This window comes from Peromyscus maniculatus, chromosome 9 (assembly GCF_049852395.1).
Source record: "Peromyscus maniculatus bairdii isolate BWxNUB_F1_BW_parent chromosome 9, HU_Pman_BW_mat_3.1, whole genome shotgun sequence".
Classification (NCBI taxonomy): Eukaryota; Metazoa; Chordata; class Mammalia; order Rodentia; family Cricetidae; genus Peromyscus; species Peromyscus maniculatus.
Window position 1 is genome coordinate 85,075,286 of NC_134860.1, and position 18,134 is coordinate 85,093,419.

At 43.8% G+C, this 18,134-nt stretch overlaps 1 protein-coding gene across 3 annotated transcripts in view; it reads left to right on the forward strand.

The window, feature by feature from the left end:
• Positions 1-1,837: 1,837 nt before the first annotated feature.
• The window catches only part of Tdrd3 (tudor domain containing 3), a 164,709-nt gene continuing 148,412 nt past the window's right edge, over positions 1,838-18,134 (forward strand). Inside the window, exon 1 of one of the 3 annotated variants that reach the window (XM_006975542.3) lies at positions 1,838-2,726. In XM_006975542.3, the coding sequence (XP_006975604.1) occupies positions 2,686-2,726 (41 nt within the window). In that variant the 5' untranslated portion in view covers positions 1,838-2,685. The remainder of the gene's footprint in view (positions 2,727-18,134) is intronic. The other 2 variants (XM_042285266.2, XM_015994409.2) reach the window with 2 other exon arrangements.

Sequence of the window (18,134 nt, forward strand, 5' to 3'; positions counted from 1 at the left end):
ACCAGGATGGCCTTGAAATTACAGAGATCTGCCTGCTTCTGCCTCCCTAGTGCTGGGATTAAAGGCATGGGCCACCATTGCTTCTAGGAAAACTGATTTTTTTTTTATTCTCTGTTCTGTATTTATAATGTGGCCTGCCTCATTAAGAATCCTTAACCCTGTCATAATTTGAGACAGTTTTTTTTTTTTTTTTTTTTTTTTAGCTCAGGCCTGCCCCAAACTCAGTATGTAGCCAAGAAAGACCTTGAACCATCCATCTCCTGCTTCCACCCCTAGAGTGCTGCGCTATTGGGAGATATTTGATCACACTGTGAAGCCTGAGCTTGCATTTGCATTAATTAAATAAAATTAACCTTGGCTCAGAGGCTGTGTTAGAAACCAGATGACAGAAAGTACTCAAGGAGTACCAGAGGGCATCCAGGAGAGACGGGAATTAGGAGGGTGGGGTTTGGAGTGGCACAGCCTTTTGTGGTTTGGAGAAGGAAGCATGGGTCTTCTGTGGATGCCAGCAAGGAGAGAAGTTTAGCTAGTTGCTACTCAGCCTCTCTGAGCTTGCAGGTTTTCACCCTAGCCTTTGAATTTTGAGTCTTATTCATAATTAGAACAATAGCCCTGGGGGAGCAGAATTTTTGCCAGGCCCTGGCCTGAGCAGCCAAACTGCTGGCAGATAAGCAGGCTGGTAACTGAGGAGTTGCAATTACTGGCTGAGATTAAGGTACAGCCACCGTGCCTAAGTTAAAATAATACTGGGCAATCATATCCAGTTTTTCTTTGTTTATTTTTAGTGGTACTCAAAATGCACGCATTCTCAAAAATTCAATGTGTCAATCAATTAATTGATTTAAGTTTATGTCATCATTTGTTTTTTGATGCTCAGTGTCACAAATTTCAACAGGAATCACATTCTTGAAGCGGATTTAGTATTTTGTTGAACATTTAACTTAATTCATAAGCATCTGCAATGGTGAAGTCTTACTGTATGAAGCTGAAATGTATGGGGCTTACTTATTCAATGAGTCTGGTGAGTGGGACATCATAATTTCCACAGTTAACAATTTACACCAATTAAAAGATATGTTTGGTAAAAGGATACTTTATTTAATAACCAATAAAATTGGCAATTAATTTGAGTTATGTGTTTATCTTGAAAATATTTTTCCTGTCTCTGCACAGTTCGGCTGGCGCATATAAACACACTTAGTACTCATGCATAACTTAGAACATTTTATACCATTGGGGAATAAGTTACTCCTGATTCTGAACATGCTTGTACACATCTTAAAACCTACCTAAGAGCAATGAGTGTTTGGAAACACCCATCACAGCACTTTCCCCTAAAGTCGGCACAGTGACTTTAGAACTGTAGGTCCGGGGAAGACCAGCAAAATTAAGAAAATGTCCTTTGGGGAGATTTTTAGCTATCCTCAGGGTTCTTATCGCCCTTCTTTCTCTAACTATCAAGTTGCTACCAGGCTTCAGGAGCAGCTGCCAATTCCGTAGTCTCTGTCCCAAGTGGCCGTAGCTGAAGTAACCACCGCCACCACGGGTTGTCCACCGAGTGTGAGTTCTCAGACACTCCTTAACTCCTCAGAACCCCGGGGAAGCGCCTTTCTTTAACTTTCCCCTTTCCTCCGCGCTGGCGGCGGGGAGGCGAAGGACCCCCAAACCACGGAGCAAACTTTTCGGGAGCCTTTAGAGGTCCCCCGCGCAGCATCCCGACTCCTCTTCTCTGATTGGCCTGCGTGACTCCCGACTGACCAATCAGGTTTGGAGCGTCTCGGCGCAGCTCGGCAACGTCACCGCGCATGCCCACTGCGGAACCCGCTGGTGCTTCCCCGGTCCTCCCGGGTGCCGTAAAGGGCACGGGGTAGGGCGGGTACCAGCTCGGTCGGGTGCCGGTGCCAAGGTCGCTGGGCCACGCCGGGGGGCAAGGCCACGCCCAGCCGGAGGGGGACAAGCAGAGCAGCCCTCTCCCCACTCTCTGCCTGGCTTCCGATGCTAACTCCCCCGAAGTGCGGGGTTGGGGTGCCCCGCTCAGCCATCCATCCGTCCGCCGGGACTCAGGAGAGGCGCCGGCTTGCAGCCTCTCCTGAGTCCCGGGTCGACCGCAAAAGGCCAGGTGAAATGGAGCACACCCCCCGACCCCAACCCTCAGCTCTGGTGCAGAATGGGCTGCGCTGCACCGCCCCAAACGTGGCCGTGTGAGCATCATCGCCCCCCGAGGCGCCGCCCGGGGCCGCGGGCTCCGTGTCCCGCCCAGGGAGGCGGCTCCCCGGAGCGTGCAACTCTCAAAAGTGACCCAAGCAAGCACGGCCAGGAGGGGCGCACGGGACTAGCGCGGTTCCCCCACCCGGCGTCCGATCTCCTCTCCCCCAACCCCCCATCCCTGGGCCCAGGCCGCGTTTGGCCGCTCGCCGCCGCTCCCAACCCGGGCCGGCCCCTGCGGCCGCTCGTAAAACGCGGCGAGCGGAACCGGCACGCGGAAGCGCCCCGTCGCACTGAGCATGCCCAGTAGCACAGTCGACCAGAGGAGTTTTTTTTTTTTTCTTTTTTTTCTTTTTCTTTTCTTTCTTCTCCCCCCCCCCTCTTTCGCCTTCTTTTCCTTTTTCTGGCTCCCCAGTAGGAGGCCTGCCCCCCACCCTCACTTCAGACCCCCGTCACCCCCGGGCCTGAGCAGCTAACACCATGGCCGAGGTGCCCGGCGCCGCGTTGTCCCAGGCGGGTTGGTAAGTGCGGAGTCGCGCCGGCCGCTCGGCCGTGGGCTCGGGTCCGGGGCTCCGGGGCAGGGTCGGGAGAGGGGCTTCCCCCCCCCCGGGGAAGGCGGACGCCACCGCTCGCTCGCCCCCTCCGTCCGTCCGTCCCCACCTCCCCGTCCTCTCGGGGGGCCCTCGGGGGCCGGCTCCGCCCCCGGCCGGCGCCACGCGGAGCTCGGCGAGTTCCCCTCCGCTCCCCTTGGGGCGGCGGCGGCAGCGGCGGCGGCGGCGGCGGCCTGCGACCCCGGAGCCGAGTGGCGGCCCCGCGGGGAGGGAGCGAGGCCTCGGGGCCGGGGAGCGGGCGGCGGCCAGGCCCGAGCCGCGCCGCTGCTGGGGAGGACCCGCGGGGCCGAGCACGGCGCGCTGCCGCCGCCGCCGCCGCCGCTGCTGCCGCCGCTGGCCCGGGAGGGTTGTCGCTGCGGCGGACGCGGGAGGCGGCCTGCGGGAAGTTGGCGGGAGCACGGAGCCCAGCCCCGCGCGGCGGGCGGCCGGAGCCGGCCCGCTGCCGCCCTCGTTTCAAACTACCGCGCCGCCGGCCGGAGCGCCGCTGCCCGCTGCCCCGTGCTTGCACGCTCAACTTGCGAAGCCGAGAAGGACTGCGGGGTGACTCGGCGCCGGGGAGGAACTTTTCTTGAAGGGATGGCGTTGGTCTCTATTTTTAAAGGACGTTCTCGTGTCGTGGGTTTTTGGGGGATCCGAAAGCAGAGGAACATGATCCGAAATGAAGCAGTTTCTGAAATTGGAGCCGTTCCAGTGGTTAACATCCACTTTAATGCTGCGTCGCCTTTCCCAGCCTTGGCACCCTCTAGGTTTGGAGGGTAGGGATGAGGATGAAACCGAATGTTGGCCCCAGCTCTCTGAAACTACACTTGAGTAAGAAGGGAGCATTAAGGAAACTCTTGCAGCGCTGGTACACTATAAAGAGCAGGCAGGGTGCTTTAGGATTGAAGGAGGGGTTAATTTCCTAGCGAAGTGGGCTCTGACAGATGGTGAAGAGAGGCTTTGTAGATGCACTGTTAGGAAAGTGCTTATTGTTTTGAAGAAAGGACATTAGATCTCACTGGTTCCTGAAGTAGAAGGTGTTTGAGGGTTAAAACCGAGAAGGAGGGGACCAGTGCCTGAAAGGTGGGAATTTAACTCTCATCTGAAGTTTTGATCATCAGGGCGATGTAGTCACACCGGTGCTGTGATGATTTCGCTACTGACCCGACAGGCTTTGTTACTTTTGTCTACCCTGGTTAAGTAACTTTCTCTCAAGACATGGCTAGAAAGTGGTTGAAATAAATGTTCACCTAAGGAGTCTGCTCCGGTTCTGTGTATTTATTATTTGTAATAAAATACAGACCTCTTCACACTCATTCGCATCACTGGTACAACAAATTGTAAGTTAAAAATTTCACCTTAGTTTTTTTTTTTAAACTGGAATATTTCCTTTCATTTTCTTGATTTTTACAAGACTAATAATAATCTGAGCTCAGTCTTCATTTTAGTTCATGGAGCCCAAGCTGGCCTTGAACTCATTATGGAATGTCGGGGTTCAGCCCCGACCAATGAAGGGTCCCTTGAAGAGGGGAGTGAGGAATTGAGAAATGCTAGATAGAAAATAGAGAAGTAAATGAAGAAAAAAGATAGAGACACAGAATAGCTTCAGAAGGGCCCTGGGTCAATATCCAGTTGCCTCTAGTTGATTTCTAATGGGCTTTTTATATACTAGGAAGGGGAGCGGCAAAAGACCTCCCCCCTTTCAAGATCAAGCACAGTATACAACCAAGTGGAGACCCTTCAAAACACCTGGTAACCATGCCCCATGGCAAAGCATCTTGTGATTAGGCCTTGAAGTATAAGACACCTGGTAACCATGCCTTTGCACCCTATTATGCAGCCTTGGAGAGCATCAACTCTGACTCTGACCTTGAGTCAAGCCACAAGTTGGAGTCTTTGTGGGCTCCCACAGTGGAATTACAGGTTTGGATCACACTAGACTTTGCATCTGTTTGAGTTTACCCCATTCTTCCTTACACTGAGCCCTCCTCTTACAAATTAGTGATAACCCCTTTATTTACAAATTTGGTCTTTTTAATTCATTACGAAATAACCTACACCCAGGAAGGTTTGTTACTTCATTGGGAGCCCAGATAATTAAAAAATTGGTCTTCTTTGGACTCTTAAAGCTTTTTAAGGGCAGAGAACTATATCTTACTTTTCTGTAGTATCTAACCCAGGTGTATACTCCATTGTAGGGTCTTCTTAAGTTGGAAAGAGTTGACCTTAGAGTGGCCCTGGCAGTCAGAAGTGCTCAGTCAGGCCCTTCCTGCTTTCTTTGATTGTTAACAAATCTCCAGCAGTGTTAGAGTTTAGCATTTGCCCTTGTGTGTTACAAGTTAACTTGGCGTGTTTCATTTTCCACCAGTCGCTTGTGCTTCTGTAAGGCAGTTTCTCCTGGAGAGCCCAGGTAGACAAGGCAGTGATTAGTAAAATTCTTAGATCTCTAAGGCTGCTAGGAGTTTCCTGGAGTTCCCGACCCGTGTTCACCAGTCCAAAGCTGGTGCCAGGGAAGGCTTGGATGTTCCTCAGTGAAGTGCCTTGAACTAGGCCTTTAATTAGACTTACTATGTTACAGTCAGAATCTCAGAGGTTTGAAGGGCCAAGAGTGCCCAGAGGAAAAGTTTAGACAAAGAATAGCTCTGAATACCTCCTTAGGTTTCTGACATGCAGATTTCCCGGTGCTCTGGAGTTGTTGACAGTGACAAGACATTTTTAGACTGGTGTACTTAAGTAGTTGTAGCTCCTGCGGTGAAATGCTGAGACCTCTGCAGTGTTATTAATCTGTTCTGTGAGTTGTGTGTAAAGAAGCAGGTGAGGGAAACAGCAGTGAATGACTTATGCTGATAGTGTGATCTGAGGGGATCAGAAGACCGAGGTATTGAAATCTATAGGGTTGTTTTTGAGTTTTCATTTAAGCCTCTGATGGTCACAATTATCACAGTCAAACTCAGGGCTTTTCTTTCTTTCTTTTTCTTTTTTTTCTTTTTTTTTTTTGGTTTTCCGAGACAGGGTTTCTCTGTGTAGTTTTGGTGCCTGTCCTGGATCTTGCTCTGTAGACCAGGCTGGCCTCGAAGTCACAGAGATTTGCCTGGCCCTGTCTCCCGAGTCCTGGGATTAAAGGCGTGTGCCACCACCGCCCGTCAATGTTCTTTCTTTATTGTGGACATTTAGTGTTTTGATTATTATGTGCTGAGGGTACTGGCTCTGTCTCCTGAGTGCTGGGATTAAAGGTGTGCGCCACCACTGCCCGGCTCCAAGCTCAGGGCTTTAAAATATAAACTAAGCAGTATTATACCCCCACACACTCCACACCCCCTGCTTATAGCACCAAGAATTAGGTTTCAGGGACTTCAATGTTAAATGTTGTACAGATTTCTGCAGTAAAGTGGTTTGCTTAAATATCTTAAATGGCACCTTGGTGTAGATGTAACCAATCGTATTATTAAAATAAGAAACACAGAGCCAAGGTAAAAGAGAAAAGCCGAGAGGTCAGAGCTCAGAGATAAAATCTTACCTCCTGCAGTGCTCCTAGCTTCCCCGAGAGAGAGGGAGGTACTTCCTGTGTCCCTATTTAAATAATCTTTCTGTTCTGCCTTCTCATTGGTTGTAAACCCAACCACATGACTGCCTCATCACTGCCTGTAAGTACCGCCCTCCAGGTCTTAAAGGCGTATGTCTCCAATACTGGCTGTATCCCTGAACACACAGAAATCTACCTAGCTCTTCTAACCACCACGCTCTTACTATGGCTCTAATAGCTCTGACCCCAGGGCAACTTTATTTATTAACATAAAATTAAAATAACATTTCAGTACAAATAAAATATCACCACACCTTGGTCCTTTGTAATGCTTATTTCTGTGTATAAAATAACTCCATAAAAGGAATTTGGCTTTATATTTGTATAGGGAACAATATTAACTGTGTCTAGGTTTATTTCTACTTACAGTACTCAGCCACATTATGTCTTTGAATCTTTTTATTATTTTAATATTTTTCCATGTGAGATGAATGTGCCTGTGGTGTATGCATACATGTGTATGTGGGTGCACATTTTGAAGCCAGAAGAGGAGGCTGAGTGTCCTGCTCCATCATTCTCTGCTGCATTTCTTCAAGATAGAGTTTTTCACAGAATCTGGAGCTTGCTCCTTGGCTTTGGATAGACTGCCAAGCAGTAAGCTCCTGTGGTCAACTTGTTTCACTGTGGGTTAACAGGTTTCTGTGGCCACACCTCGGTTTTTATGTGAGTGGTAGGATCCAAACCAAGACCTCTTATCTGAGCCATTTTGTGCCGTTCCCCTCCCCCCTTCCCTCTTTCTCCTCCGTTGTCAGGACAATGTAATCATCGAATATATGTTTCTGAGACCAGATTGCCTATAGAATATATGTTGTATCATTTATCTCCAATGTGAGGGTGAGGAAAAAGCAAATCGTAGAGAGTCATAGTTTGCTCAGTTCCAAGTAGCAGAACCAAGAATAGAACTCAGATATTCAGAATAAAATTCAACACTTTCTTGCAGTGAGTTGTGGCGACCACTTCTTATTTAAATGATTAAAAATAACACGTTAGAAGCTAGCCTTGGTGGTGTGTGCTTGTAATCCTAGCCAGGGCTTCATATTGAGAGTATCTCAGAAAAACCCACGCTAACAAACAAGACTTAACCCCTATCTTTAAAAATGGAATGGTTTGCTGTGTTTTGTCTGGGAAAGAAGTTTAATCTGTGGAGTGGTTAACATCATAATCAAAGAAGTCATCATTTTAATTGGATCACCCATAAGTCTTAGGATTTCTGAAAAAACAAAGCACTATATTGTGTGTTTTGTTTTCTTTAGCAGTTTAGAGTTGAAGATCTATAAAGTAGTATTCGGAATGACATTTTCAGGCTGGGCATGGTGACTCACAGCTGTAGTCCCTGGATGAAGCTAGCCTGGACTATAGGGAGACACCTTGTCTGAAACAAAACAAAAGAAGAAAACATATTTTGGAATCCCAGAACATGGGTGGTTTAAGCCCAGAGTACTACAGGTGTCTGTTTATTATTTATTGTTTTATCGCTGTTGTTTTTGTTTTGATAGAGTGAAGGAGTGAGGCTGATGCGAAGGTCTCCTTTCCTTGCCCCCCTTGGATCTCCCCTTTCCTTTGGGTTGTTTCACTTGGGCAGCTGCCACCAGCTGCCACCTCCTGTCCCAAGAACCCTCAGAACTGCGTGTGTGTCACCTTTCAGCAACTAAGAAACTGCCGCCTGTGGACTGTCACCGGCTGTCGTGCTGGAGAGCAGCCCTGGGCTAATAGTAAAATGGCTTACAGTGGGAGTCCTACTCTTCCCATATGCCTGGAGGTAAAGAAGTGGAGCAACTTTCAGACATATTGCTGGGGTTTAAAATTCCTCACTCTTCCTCTCATATCCCACCAAGTAGAAACTTCTTCATAGCTTCACTAGTTATCACAATAAAGCGTGTGTGATTGGTGTTCTTCAGCCCACCCTCGTGCCTTTCTCGTTGGGTTGATTCAGTTTCCTCGGAGGCACACTATTCCCCAGGAGACTGCTGGGATGTGTGTGCTCTCAGTCTTCAATGGGAAACACATTTTCAACAGCGCAGAGAGAACCTTTGGTAGTAGCATCCATAGAACTCTACACTAGTGCTAGTAGTTGCATAGGGAGTTTATGAAGAGGATGTCAGGTATTTTATTCATCCGTATTAACCCATAACTACTGCTACAGGTAGCTAGCTCTACCTACAGTATTGTACCTCCTCCTTTCCTCTGCTTTCTTCGACACATGGCCTCACTGTAGTCCAAACTGACCTTGAACTGGACATTTTGCTTCAGCCTTCCTAGTGTTGGTATTATAGCCAGTTACAGATGTGCATCACTGTATGAAGCGTATTATAGTTCTTTATGAGGTTATATATGAAGTGCATTCTGTTTTTGTCTTTCTGAAATTGTGAAATGCATTTCCTTTTTCTTTCTTTCCTTTCTTTTGGAGACAGTCTCACTGTGGGGCTATGGCTCTCCTGGAACTCACTGTGTAGACGAACAGGCTGGCCTTGAACTCCCAGAGCTTCATCTGCCTCCGCCTCCTGAGTGCTGGGATTAATGGTGTGTGACACCACACCTGGATTCTGAAATCATTTTCATTTTCACTTTGATAAAATACTCTTTTTTTAAAAAGATTTATTTATGTATTTTATGTGTATGAGTGCTCTGTTTGCATGTATGCCTGCATGACAGGAGAGGGCATCAGATCCCATTATTGATGGTTGTGAGCCTCCATGTGGTTGCTGGGAATTGAACTCAGGACCTCTGGAAGAGCAGCCAGTATTTTTAACCGATAAGGCATCTCTCCAGCCCCAATAAAAATATTCTTATTGTACTCTTTTGGGAAGGATCAGAATCAACATCTTTAGATGCTGAAGAACACCATATGAAACAAATCACTTTAATCTTTTTTTTTTTTTTCAGGGAGGCTTATTGGAAACTCCCTTCTCTATTTATTACTATTATTGTTCTTAGACAGGGTTTCACTATGTAGCTCTGTCTGTTAGCCTAGTACTTGCTATGGAGATGAGTCTGGCTTTGAACTCATAGACATCTTGCCTGCCTCTGCCTCTATCTCCCAAATGCTGGGATTAAAGACATGTGCTTAGCTTGGAAACACCTCTTTTTAGATAGTTCCTACTTTAGTGAACATTGGTGAACTTTCCGTAGTTTATATTATTTGCAGAGTTAAAATGGTGAAAGTTAGTATGCCTTTGTTAACTTTCTGTCTTAAAATATGTTACATTATCTCTTGCTGTTTCTGTTGATGGTGTAACCTGGTATTTTGTCAGACTGTTGCAGTTCTAAGGTGCTGTTTTCAGCCCTTTTCTGGTGACTAACCTATAAATCTAGTTTCAGCTGCCTGTAGGCTTGACTGCCTCAAGCATGAAGAAGGTCTATAAAGAAATTTGCTGGCTCAGCAGGTTGAAAATAAGTTTCTTCTTTCACACGGCAGCATTTGCTAAATCAACTAAAAACTGCATAGTAACAGTTCAAAAATCATAAAAACAGCACATCAGCTTGCTCCAGCTTATGTTTTCTCATTCTGACAAAAGAATATTGGCAGTTTGATGATTTAAGCCCTGTCAGTCAAAAAAATTCTTAAGGTCTATATGTGTAGGCAGGTGAAGAACACTTCTGGGTGACTTATACAATTATTTTACTGACTTACTAACATTAGAGACAGCAGTTTTAAGACATAAACGGATACTTAAAAGGTTCTTTAAAAATTTGCCCCAACCCCTCACATATGATTTAGATATAAAATTCAAATTAAAAAATTTCAACTGCAGATTTTTAGAAGACTCTGCCATGAAAGAACTATACTAACTGAAGATACTAAGAAAAGCAGCCAGGAGATAAGTCAGGCGAAGGCATTTGCAGCCAAGCCCAGTTACCTGAGTTTGATCCCTGGCACCCTCATGTTTGAAGGAGGGAGCTGACTCCTGAAAGTTGTTCTTTGACCTATGTGCCCTACCTCCATAAGTAAAGAGAATAAAAATAGATAAAATGCATTTCCAATTTTACTGAATTCTTGGGGCTTTTTAGAACTTGGAAGTTAAGGTAAATTTTGTGAAATACCCTAATACATGAAACATTAAATATTGAATATCTGTAGAGAAATTTTCTAAATAAAGTCAAACTTAGTGACTTATAATTTTATAAACTTCTGAGAAGAAAGGATCAAGTGTAGCTTTCTTTTTTGTTAACTTTCAGTCATGACCAATAGAAAGCACCCTTTATTTGTTGCTGTGTAGGACATGAAGCATGGGTAGCGGGCTTCTCAGTGTCTGCTTAGTTGCCAAGACTCATGATAGTAGGACGGGTGACTGCCTCAGATGATGGCTTTCTTGCTGATGGCCGTCCTGAGGTGATGGAAGCTTACGTAGCAATAGCAGGGAGCACTGTGTATGTGTGTTCATGTCGCTCCTCTTCTTAGAAAGCTACTGGTATCGTGGAGCTTTCTGCTCTGAAAGCCTTACCTACTCCAGTCCCCTCCCACCGACCTTTTTCTTCACCACCACATAAATTTCCACCCTCTAGTACTCCAGAATGGAGAGTAAGCTCCAGCATGAGTTTTGAAGGGGAAAAGCATGTTTAAAGCCTAGCAAATGAGATTTCTGCAGGATTGTATTGAGTTGACTACTTTTTCTGAGTTTTACTTGGGTCAGGATAGGGGAGGGTTAGTAAGCAGGACGTCTGAAGCATCTTTAGTTGCAACATTTTGAAGTTGAGCAAGATGAGGATATAGTTTTTCCCTTGTTTTGGTTGTTGGTAATTTTTCTGTTGCCCTTTTCTGTTTGTTTTTTTTTTAATTTTAACCATTTTTATCTTTGTTCAGATAATTAATTACAAATTCATCAGAAGTCTTTAGAAGTACATAGTATTTCTTTGATAATTCAAAATTGATTCATATTAAAGGTTTTCAAATACAAATGTTAAGCACATTATGGCTGTATGGGTACAGTAAAATTTTAGTCGTCATTACTCTGTCCATGTCTACACGTGTTGTTGCAGAGTAGCCACCTAAAACAACATTTGACGTTTTTATTGTTTTTTCTGTTTTTCAAGACAGGGTTTCTCTGTGTAGTCTTGGCTGTCCTGGAACTCTCCCTGTAGACCAGGCTGGCCCCAAACCCAGAGATCCAGTTTACCTCCTCCTCCCAAGTGCTAGGGTTAAAGGTGTGGGCCACCATTGCCCAGAGAACTTTTGACTTGGTTGATAAATACATTTTTAGCTATTTTTTACTGCCCTAATTACCAGAATTGTACTCACTAGATTTTCTAAAAGTTGTGAAAATTTTTGCATGGATGATTTAAAGAAAGACATCTTTTTGTAATCACATGTGTCTTCTTCAGAAGTTGAGAGTTAAGTTGGGGTTTATTTGCCATGATGGAAGAGAGTACAGTGTCAAATACATGTTAACAAGTATGGGGTGATGAGATATTCTTAATATGTAAATGATCATGACACAAATCACAGTCCACACACTGAAGTATGGCTATCTTAAAAGGTCAGTAGAGCTTCGAGTTTTGTTTATCCTTACATGAATAAATTTATACTTACATGAATAAATTTGTGAAATAAATATTTGCAGTGATATTAGTGAATGTGCAGAACTGACTGAACATACACTTCTAATATTTAAAAAACATGGCCTGCTTTAGTTATGTTTAGGGTTAGGGTTTAGTAGAGGCCCCAAGTATAGAAGTCTGAATTCCAGCCATTTTCCTTTCTGTCTTCAAACTGCCCAGTGTTCTGGGACAGTTCTGATTTACATTTTGGTCACCTCGTTGGTTCCGCATGTGAGCCACACTGTAGTAGCGTCTGATACATGTGGCAGCCTGTCAGTGCTGTAGACTATCTCCAGAGACCTGCTCGGTTGTCTTCTGCAGCTTAAAGCGTCCCTTGGTGACTCCTTTGCACACTGAAGTCAAGGAATACCACTCCAGAATATTGTAATTGTCTGCATGGGCAAAGCCGAGTAGCTGTCACACCTCAGTTTCAAGGGAAGTGTTCTCAGGAAAGGGAAGGACAGATGAGAGCCACGGAGTCTGTTCTTTGATGTGAAGATGATGTGTCACATCCTTTGTTTAGAAGAAAGTTAATCTCATGTCCACCTGGAGGATTCTTAGAACTGTGGCCTAGCTCAGCAATTCTCAAGCTATCTGTCAATGTAAAATATTTTCAGTGTGTCATAGATCAGTGTCTTGGAAATTGTAAAACTGTGAAGCAGTGTTAGGTTGTCCTAAGGTTCTGTGCTCACCAGTTTCTGTACGTGTGCCATCTCCCAGCAGTAAGAGAGTTTGTGGGTTGGCACTGACCTGATCTGTGCGGCAAACTTGAGTCGTTCTGTTCTACCGGGAAAGACTGAGATTTTGATTCAGTGATATTGTTTGAATTATAGTAAATTTGAGTAAATTGGTAGGAATAGTCAAAGCTCTACTGTAGTTAGAAGTTTTTCTGTGTCCTGGCCAGCTGTCTGGCAGTCGGGAGATTCAAGTCCCCCAAGTAAACACACGGAGGCTTATATTAATTATAACTGCTCGGCCATTCGCTCAGACTTATTACTGACTAGCTCTTACACTTACACTTAAATTAACCCATAATTCTTATTTATGTCTAGCCATGTGGCTTGGTACCTTTTCTCAATTCTGCCTTGTCATCTTGCTTTCTCTGTGTCTGGCTGGTGACTCCTGACTCAGCCTTCTTTTTCCCAGAATTCTCCTAGTCTGCTTACCCTGCCTATACTTTCTGCTGCCTGGCTACTGGCCAATCAACGTTTTATTTATCAACCAATCAGAGCAACACTTATTCACAGCATACAGAACAATATCCCACAGCACTCTTCTTTGAGGGGGGGTGTCTTTTATACTTTTTGATTAATTTATTTGATATTTTAAATATTGAAGTGATAATCTTATGCTTATAAATGGCTCTACAGCTTGCAAAGCCTTCCTACTTCATATTACATTTCACAGTAATAGATAGGAGATAGTCTATTTGCTTATAAAAGAGGATTTTGAATGTTAGTGGTGGTGTATGTATATAATCTCAGCACTTGGAGGTGGAGGCAGGAGAATTAGGAGTTGAAGGCTAGCCTCAGCTATATAGCAAGTTTGAAGCTAGCCCTGCTATATAGGAATATTCCAAAACTGACAAATAAATGAATAATTATGTATAAGAATTGCAAGCCTCATTGTAGATACCTAGTATGATACAACAAATAGGCTTATGAGATGTCTTTAGTATTTCATACCTTCTTATACTTTTAGTTATGAACTAATATTAGCTCAAATTTAGTATTATGAAGTGTACTGCCTTTGTATTGGCTACCTCTTACCTTTGAATTAGTCCTGCTTCAGCATATTTTCATGGAAGGTAAGATTGGACTGAATGATTGATGGTTCTTTTACATATTTACCTTACTGAAACAGTTTTTATGTATAAATTGAATCATTTTTAGTTATTGGTGATGTTTTAACTAAAGTCTACGGGGAATACATGTAGCTACATGTTCCTATATATCTAAGACATACTTTCTTTTTTCCCTTTTATTTAAAATAGATTATTTTCTCATATAGTAGATCCTGATTATGGTTTTTCTTTATTCCTCCCAGTTCATCCCCACCTCCCCTCCCATCTGGATCCCCCGTTCATATCCACTCCTTTTCTATCTCTCATTAGAAAAGAACAGGCTTCGTAGAGGGAAGTTTCTCTGTATCCTGCACAGCCCTCAGTTGGGACATATCTCTCCCACCCTCAGTCCAGCAGCCGCTTATAATATAATGACAGAGAGGCTTAAATTAACTACAAACTGTATGGCCTATGGTATCAGCTTCTTGCTAGTTAGCTTTTTCATCTTAAATTAACACATTTCTATAAATCTGTATGTTGCCACGTGGCCATGGCATTACTGGTCTGCTGACATCTTGTTGCTCCTTTGGCTAGCTCGAGTCTCCCCCAACTCTGCCCTTCTTCTCTCTCTATCTCTGCTTGGGATTCCCACCTGATTGTAAACTTTCTTGCCATAGGCCCAAACAGCTTTATTATCCAATGGGGGCCACACATATTCACAGCATACAGAAAGACATCCCATAGCACTTAACCTTTTCTGTCTAATGAAAAAGGAAGGTTTTAACTTTAACATAGTAAAATTATATATAACAAAAGTTAGCAAGCAAGAATTACAGTTACAATATGTAGTCTATTTGTAGTTGACAAAATCAAAAAAATATTCTATTTTTGTGAGTCTAAAGTTTTATAACTAAATTATCTTTTATCATGACTAAAGAAAACTATAATTATAGCTATCAACTCCATCAAAGACCCCATAAGGATATAATATTACCTAAATAAAGAGGAAGTGCATTGCAAGCAACTTTCATAATTCTAGAGATGACAGAGACATCTGGATGCCTAGACAGTCATCCAAAGTTCTTCTGTAATGGGGCATCTACCTTCAGCCTACAAGCCTGTAGGCTGTCTCTGTCTGGTATAGCTTTCAGTGAAGCAGGAAATTTTAAGGACTGTTCTACCCATTCTGGCAAAGTTTGTGGGTCGCTTTTCCCCGTGTCCTGTTGAATGTCTGGCAGTTTCTTCTGCAAAGCAGGAACCTGAGGGACCATCTCGCCTTGCAAAGTTCAGTGGTCACCTTCCTATGGGTCCTGCATGCCCAGTTTATACAGCATCCTGTCAAGCAGTTGAGGCAAGGGCACTTTTTTGCCCAGTGCTAACTTGCCACAAAGAAAGCACACTCCATAATGAGTTTCTTCAGTGCCTATCTGTAGTGGGTAGCCATTCTAGCTTTGGCCTGGAAGTTCCAACCCCCATTGAGGTTTTGGTAACTATCACGCCCAAAAGGTGGGGCGAAGGGAGGGCCTGAAGACCCAAGATTGGGACGTGCCGTGCTCTCTTGCTGCTGGGAGCTTGGATACTAGAGGTGGACGGAGGAGAGTTCTCCAGAGAACATCGCCGAACTACTGCTGCGTCTTTCCCAGAACCCTCAACCTATCTATTCCTTCATTTGTAAGTTACGCCATTAAATAAATCTCCTTTTAACTACGTGGAGTGGCCTTAATAATTTCACCAATACCCATCATCTTTTCTGAGTGAATTGGTGCTGCCAGGAGCAAACGTCTCAATGTCCAGAAAAGTCTGTAAGTTTTTAAAACATTTTAAATGCCATATTCTGTAGGTCTTTGAAATGTTTGAAGATTACCTCCTAATTGAAATATCTTTGTATAATGAAGAAAACCTTACTAACATGATTATAAGTTTGAATATCATAGGTGACTATTATCTGTATAACTTAATTAGATTTTATAATTTTAAACGAATTGCATAAACATAATACCTTAAACAAGAGTAGAAAGATCCATACAGTATAACAAAATTAACTTTAAGTTGTATCAATAAACTAAAATCTATAGCAATATAAAATATTTCAAATGAGTTGTTGCTTTTTTTTTGTTTTTTCAAGACAGGGTTTCTCTGTGTAGCTTTGCGCCTTTCCTGGAACTCACTTGGTAGCCCAGGCTGGCCTCGAACTCAGAGATCCGCCTGCCTCTGCCTCCCGAGTGCTGGGATTAAAGGTGTGCGCCACCACTGCCCGGCTGAGTTGTTGCTTTTTAAAAGTAGATTCAATAATCTACCTTTTATCCTATCATATCTATGTCCTACACTTCTGTATCATATCTTCCATTCTTTTAGAAAGATATGGACTGTGACCAATAACAATTTGTAATCAACCTCCCAAACAAAAACAAACATCCATAATCCATTTTTTTTGGAATGTGGGTGTAGTGTTCTAGACTACTTCCTGCTGATTGGGGGCACTTTTAATGCTGTGGGGATCCTGAGAGAAATTCAAGAAATTGTCAAGTCCTGCAAAGACCCTCTATAACCTTTGCTGATAGATATCATCTGTCAAGATTCAGGAGATCGGGGGTTGGGGATTTAGCTCAGTGGTAGAGTGCTTGTCTAGAAAGCACAAGGCCCTGAGTTCAGTCCTCAGCTTCAGAAAAAGAAAAAAAAAAGATTCAGGAGATCTTGCTTGATTGAATCTGATCCATCTTAACCTGGAACAAACCCACAGCCTCTTGCTTTCTGTGGAAACAAAAGCAGAGCCTCCTTTACAAATCAACATAACATTAGACTCAAATTTTGAAGTCAAGATACCTTTAAAATCTATGTAGTGGTTTAACTCAGCAGCTTTTTCACTCAAATGTCTCTCTCCAGTTAAAAATCCCAAAGAGAACATAATCTAGACTCTCTGTGTAATTTCCATCTTTACATGGCTTATTATATTTTTTATATATTATTTTATTTTTCAAGACTTATTTTTATGACTATCTATATCCTTTCTCTTCTCTCTCTCAAACCTTCATACCCTTTTACACACAATGTAAACATTTTAGAGTTTTAGTCCATCTGAATCTGTCTTACTGTGAATCTATAATCTTTCTTTGACCAGGAGAGATTTTAAACTGCTAAGCTGTGTGGCTAGGACAAAATTGTCAGCCTTGGCTGCTGACTCTGCCCCCCTCAGCTTCCCAACATGGTGGAGGTCTGTTTTCTGCCAACTCTGGGAGCCGTGCTCATCCCTGACTCTGGGAAGCAGTGGGTCTATGCCTCCATCAAGCAGCACGTAGCCCAGAAACCATCCCCCCGCCCCCATACTAGCAAAAGCTAAATCCACCATGCAGCATACTGTGCAGTTTGGAGATGCCTCTGTGTATCATGATGGGAATCTGCCATGTCGCTTACTTAGTTCATGGCGACTGGCGGCCAGCTCCATCTCATAGGCAGCTGAGTCTATGCGCTGCTGCTGGCATGAGACTTTGAGACTAGGAATCCTAGTGTGGCTGTTTTTGTGCATTCAGAATCTTTAAGCTTTCTTAGGTCTATGTGGATCAGTGCCCAACATAATTGCCAATTGTAGATGGGACTTTCTCTAGTCCCACTTGGCCCTGCGGTCCCTCAGCCGCTTATAAAAATAATCACTCCAAGGCTTATATTAATTACAAACTGTATGGCCAATGGCATCAGCTTGCTAGCTAGCTTTTTCATCTTAAATTAAACCATTTCTATAAATCTATATGTTGCCACATGGCCATGGTGTTACCAGTCTGCTGGCATCTTGTTGCTCCTTCTGTGGTGGCTCCAGTCACCACTAACTCCGCCCTTCTCCTTTCTATCTCTGATTGGATTTCCTACCTGTCTGTAAGCTTTCTTGCCATAGGCCAAAATAGCTTTATTTATTATTCAATGGGAGCCACACATATTCACAACATACAGGAAGGCATTCCACAGCAGGCTTCTAAGAGATAATATTAAAATATAACAAAACAAAGTTTAGTAAGATAAAACGAAAACTATCACATTGAAGTTGGACAGGACAGTCCAAAAGAAGGGAAAAAAGCCTGAGAAGGCACAAGAATCCGAAACTCATTCATTGCACACTCAGGAATCCCATAAAAATCCCTAAAAATACTAAACTGGAAGTCATAATATATCTGAAGAGGACCTGGTATAGACCCATTCAGGCTCTATACATGCTGCTTTTCTCTCTCTCTCTCTCTCTCTCTCTCTCTCTCTCTCTCTCTCTCTCTCTCTCTCTCTCTCTCTCTCTCTCTCTCCATACTGCTTCTCTTTCTGTGAGTTCATGTCATGAGCTTTGCTCATGTTGATTTAGAGGGCCTTGTTTTCTTGGTGCCCTCTGGCTCTTACATTATTTCCTCTTCCACTGAGCTCTGAGGGGACAGATTTGATGGGGGGAAATCCCATTTAGGGC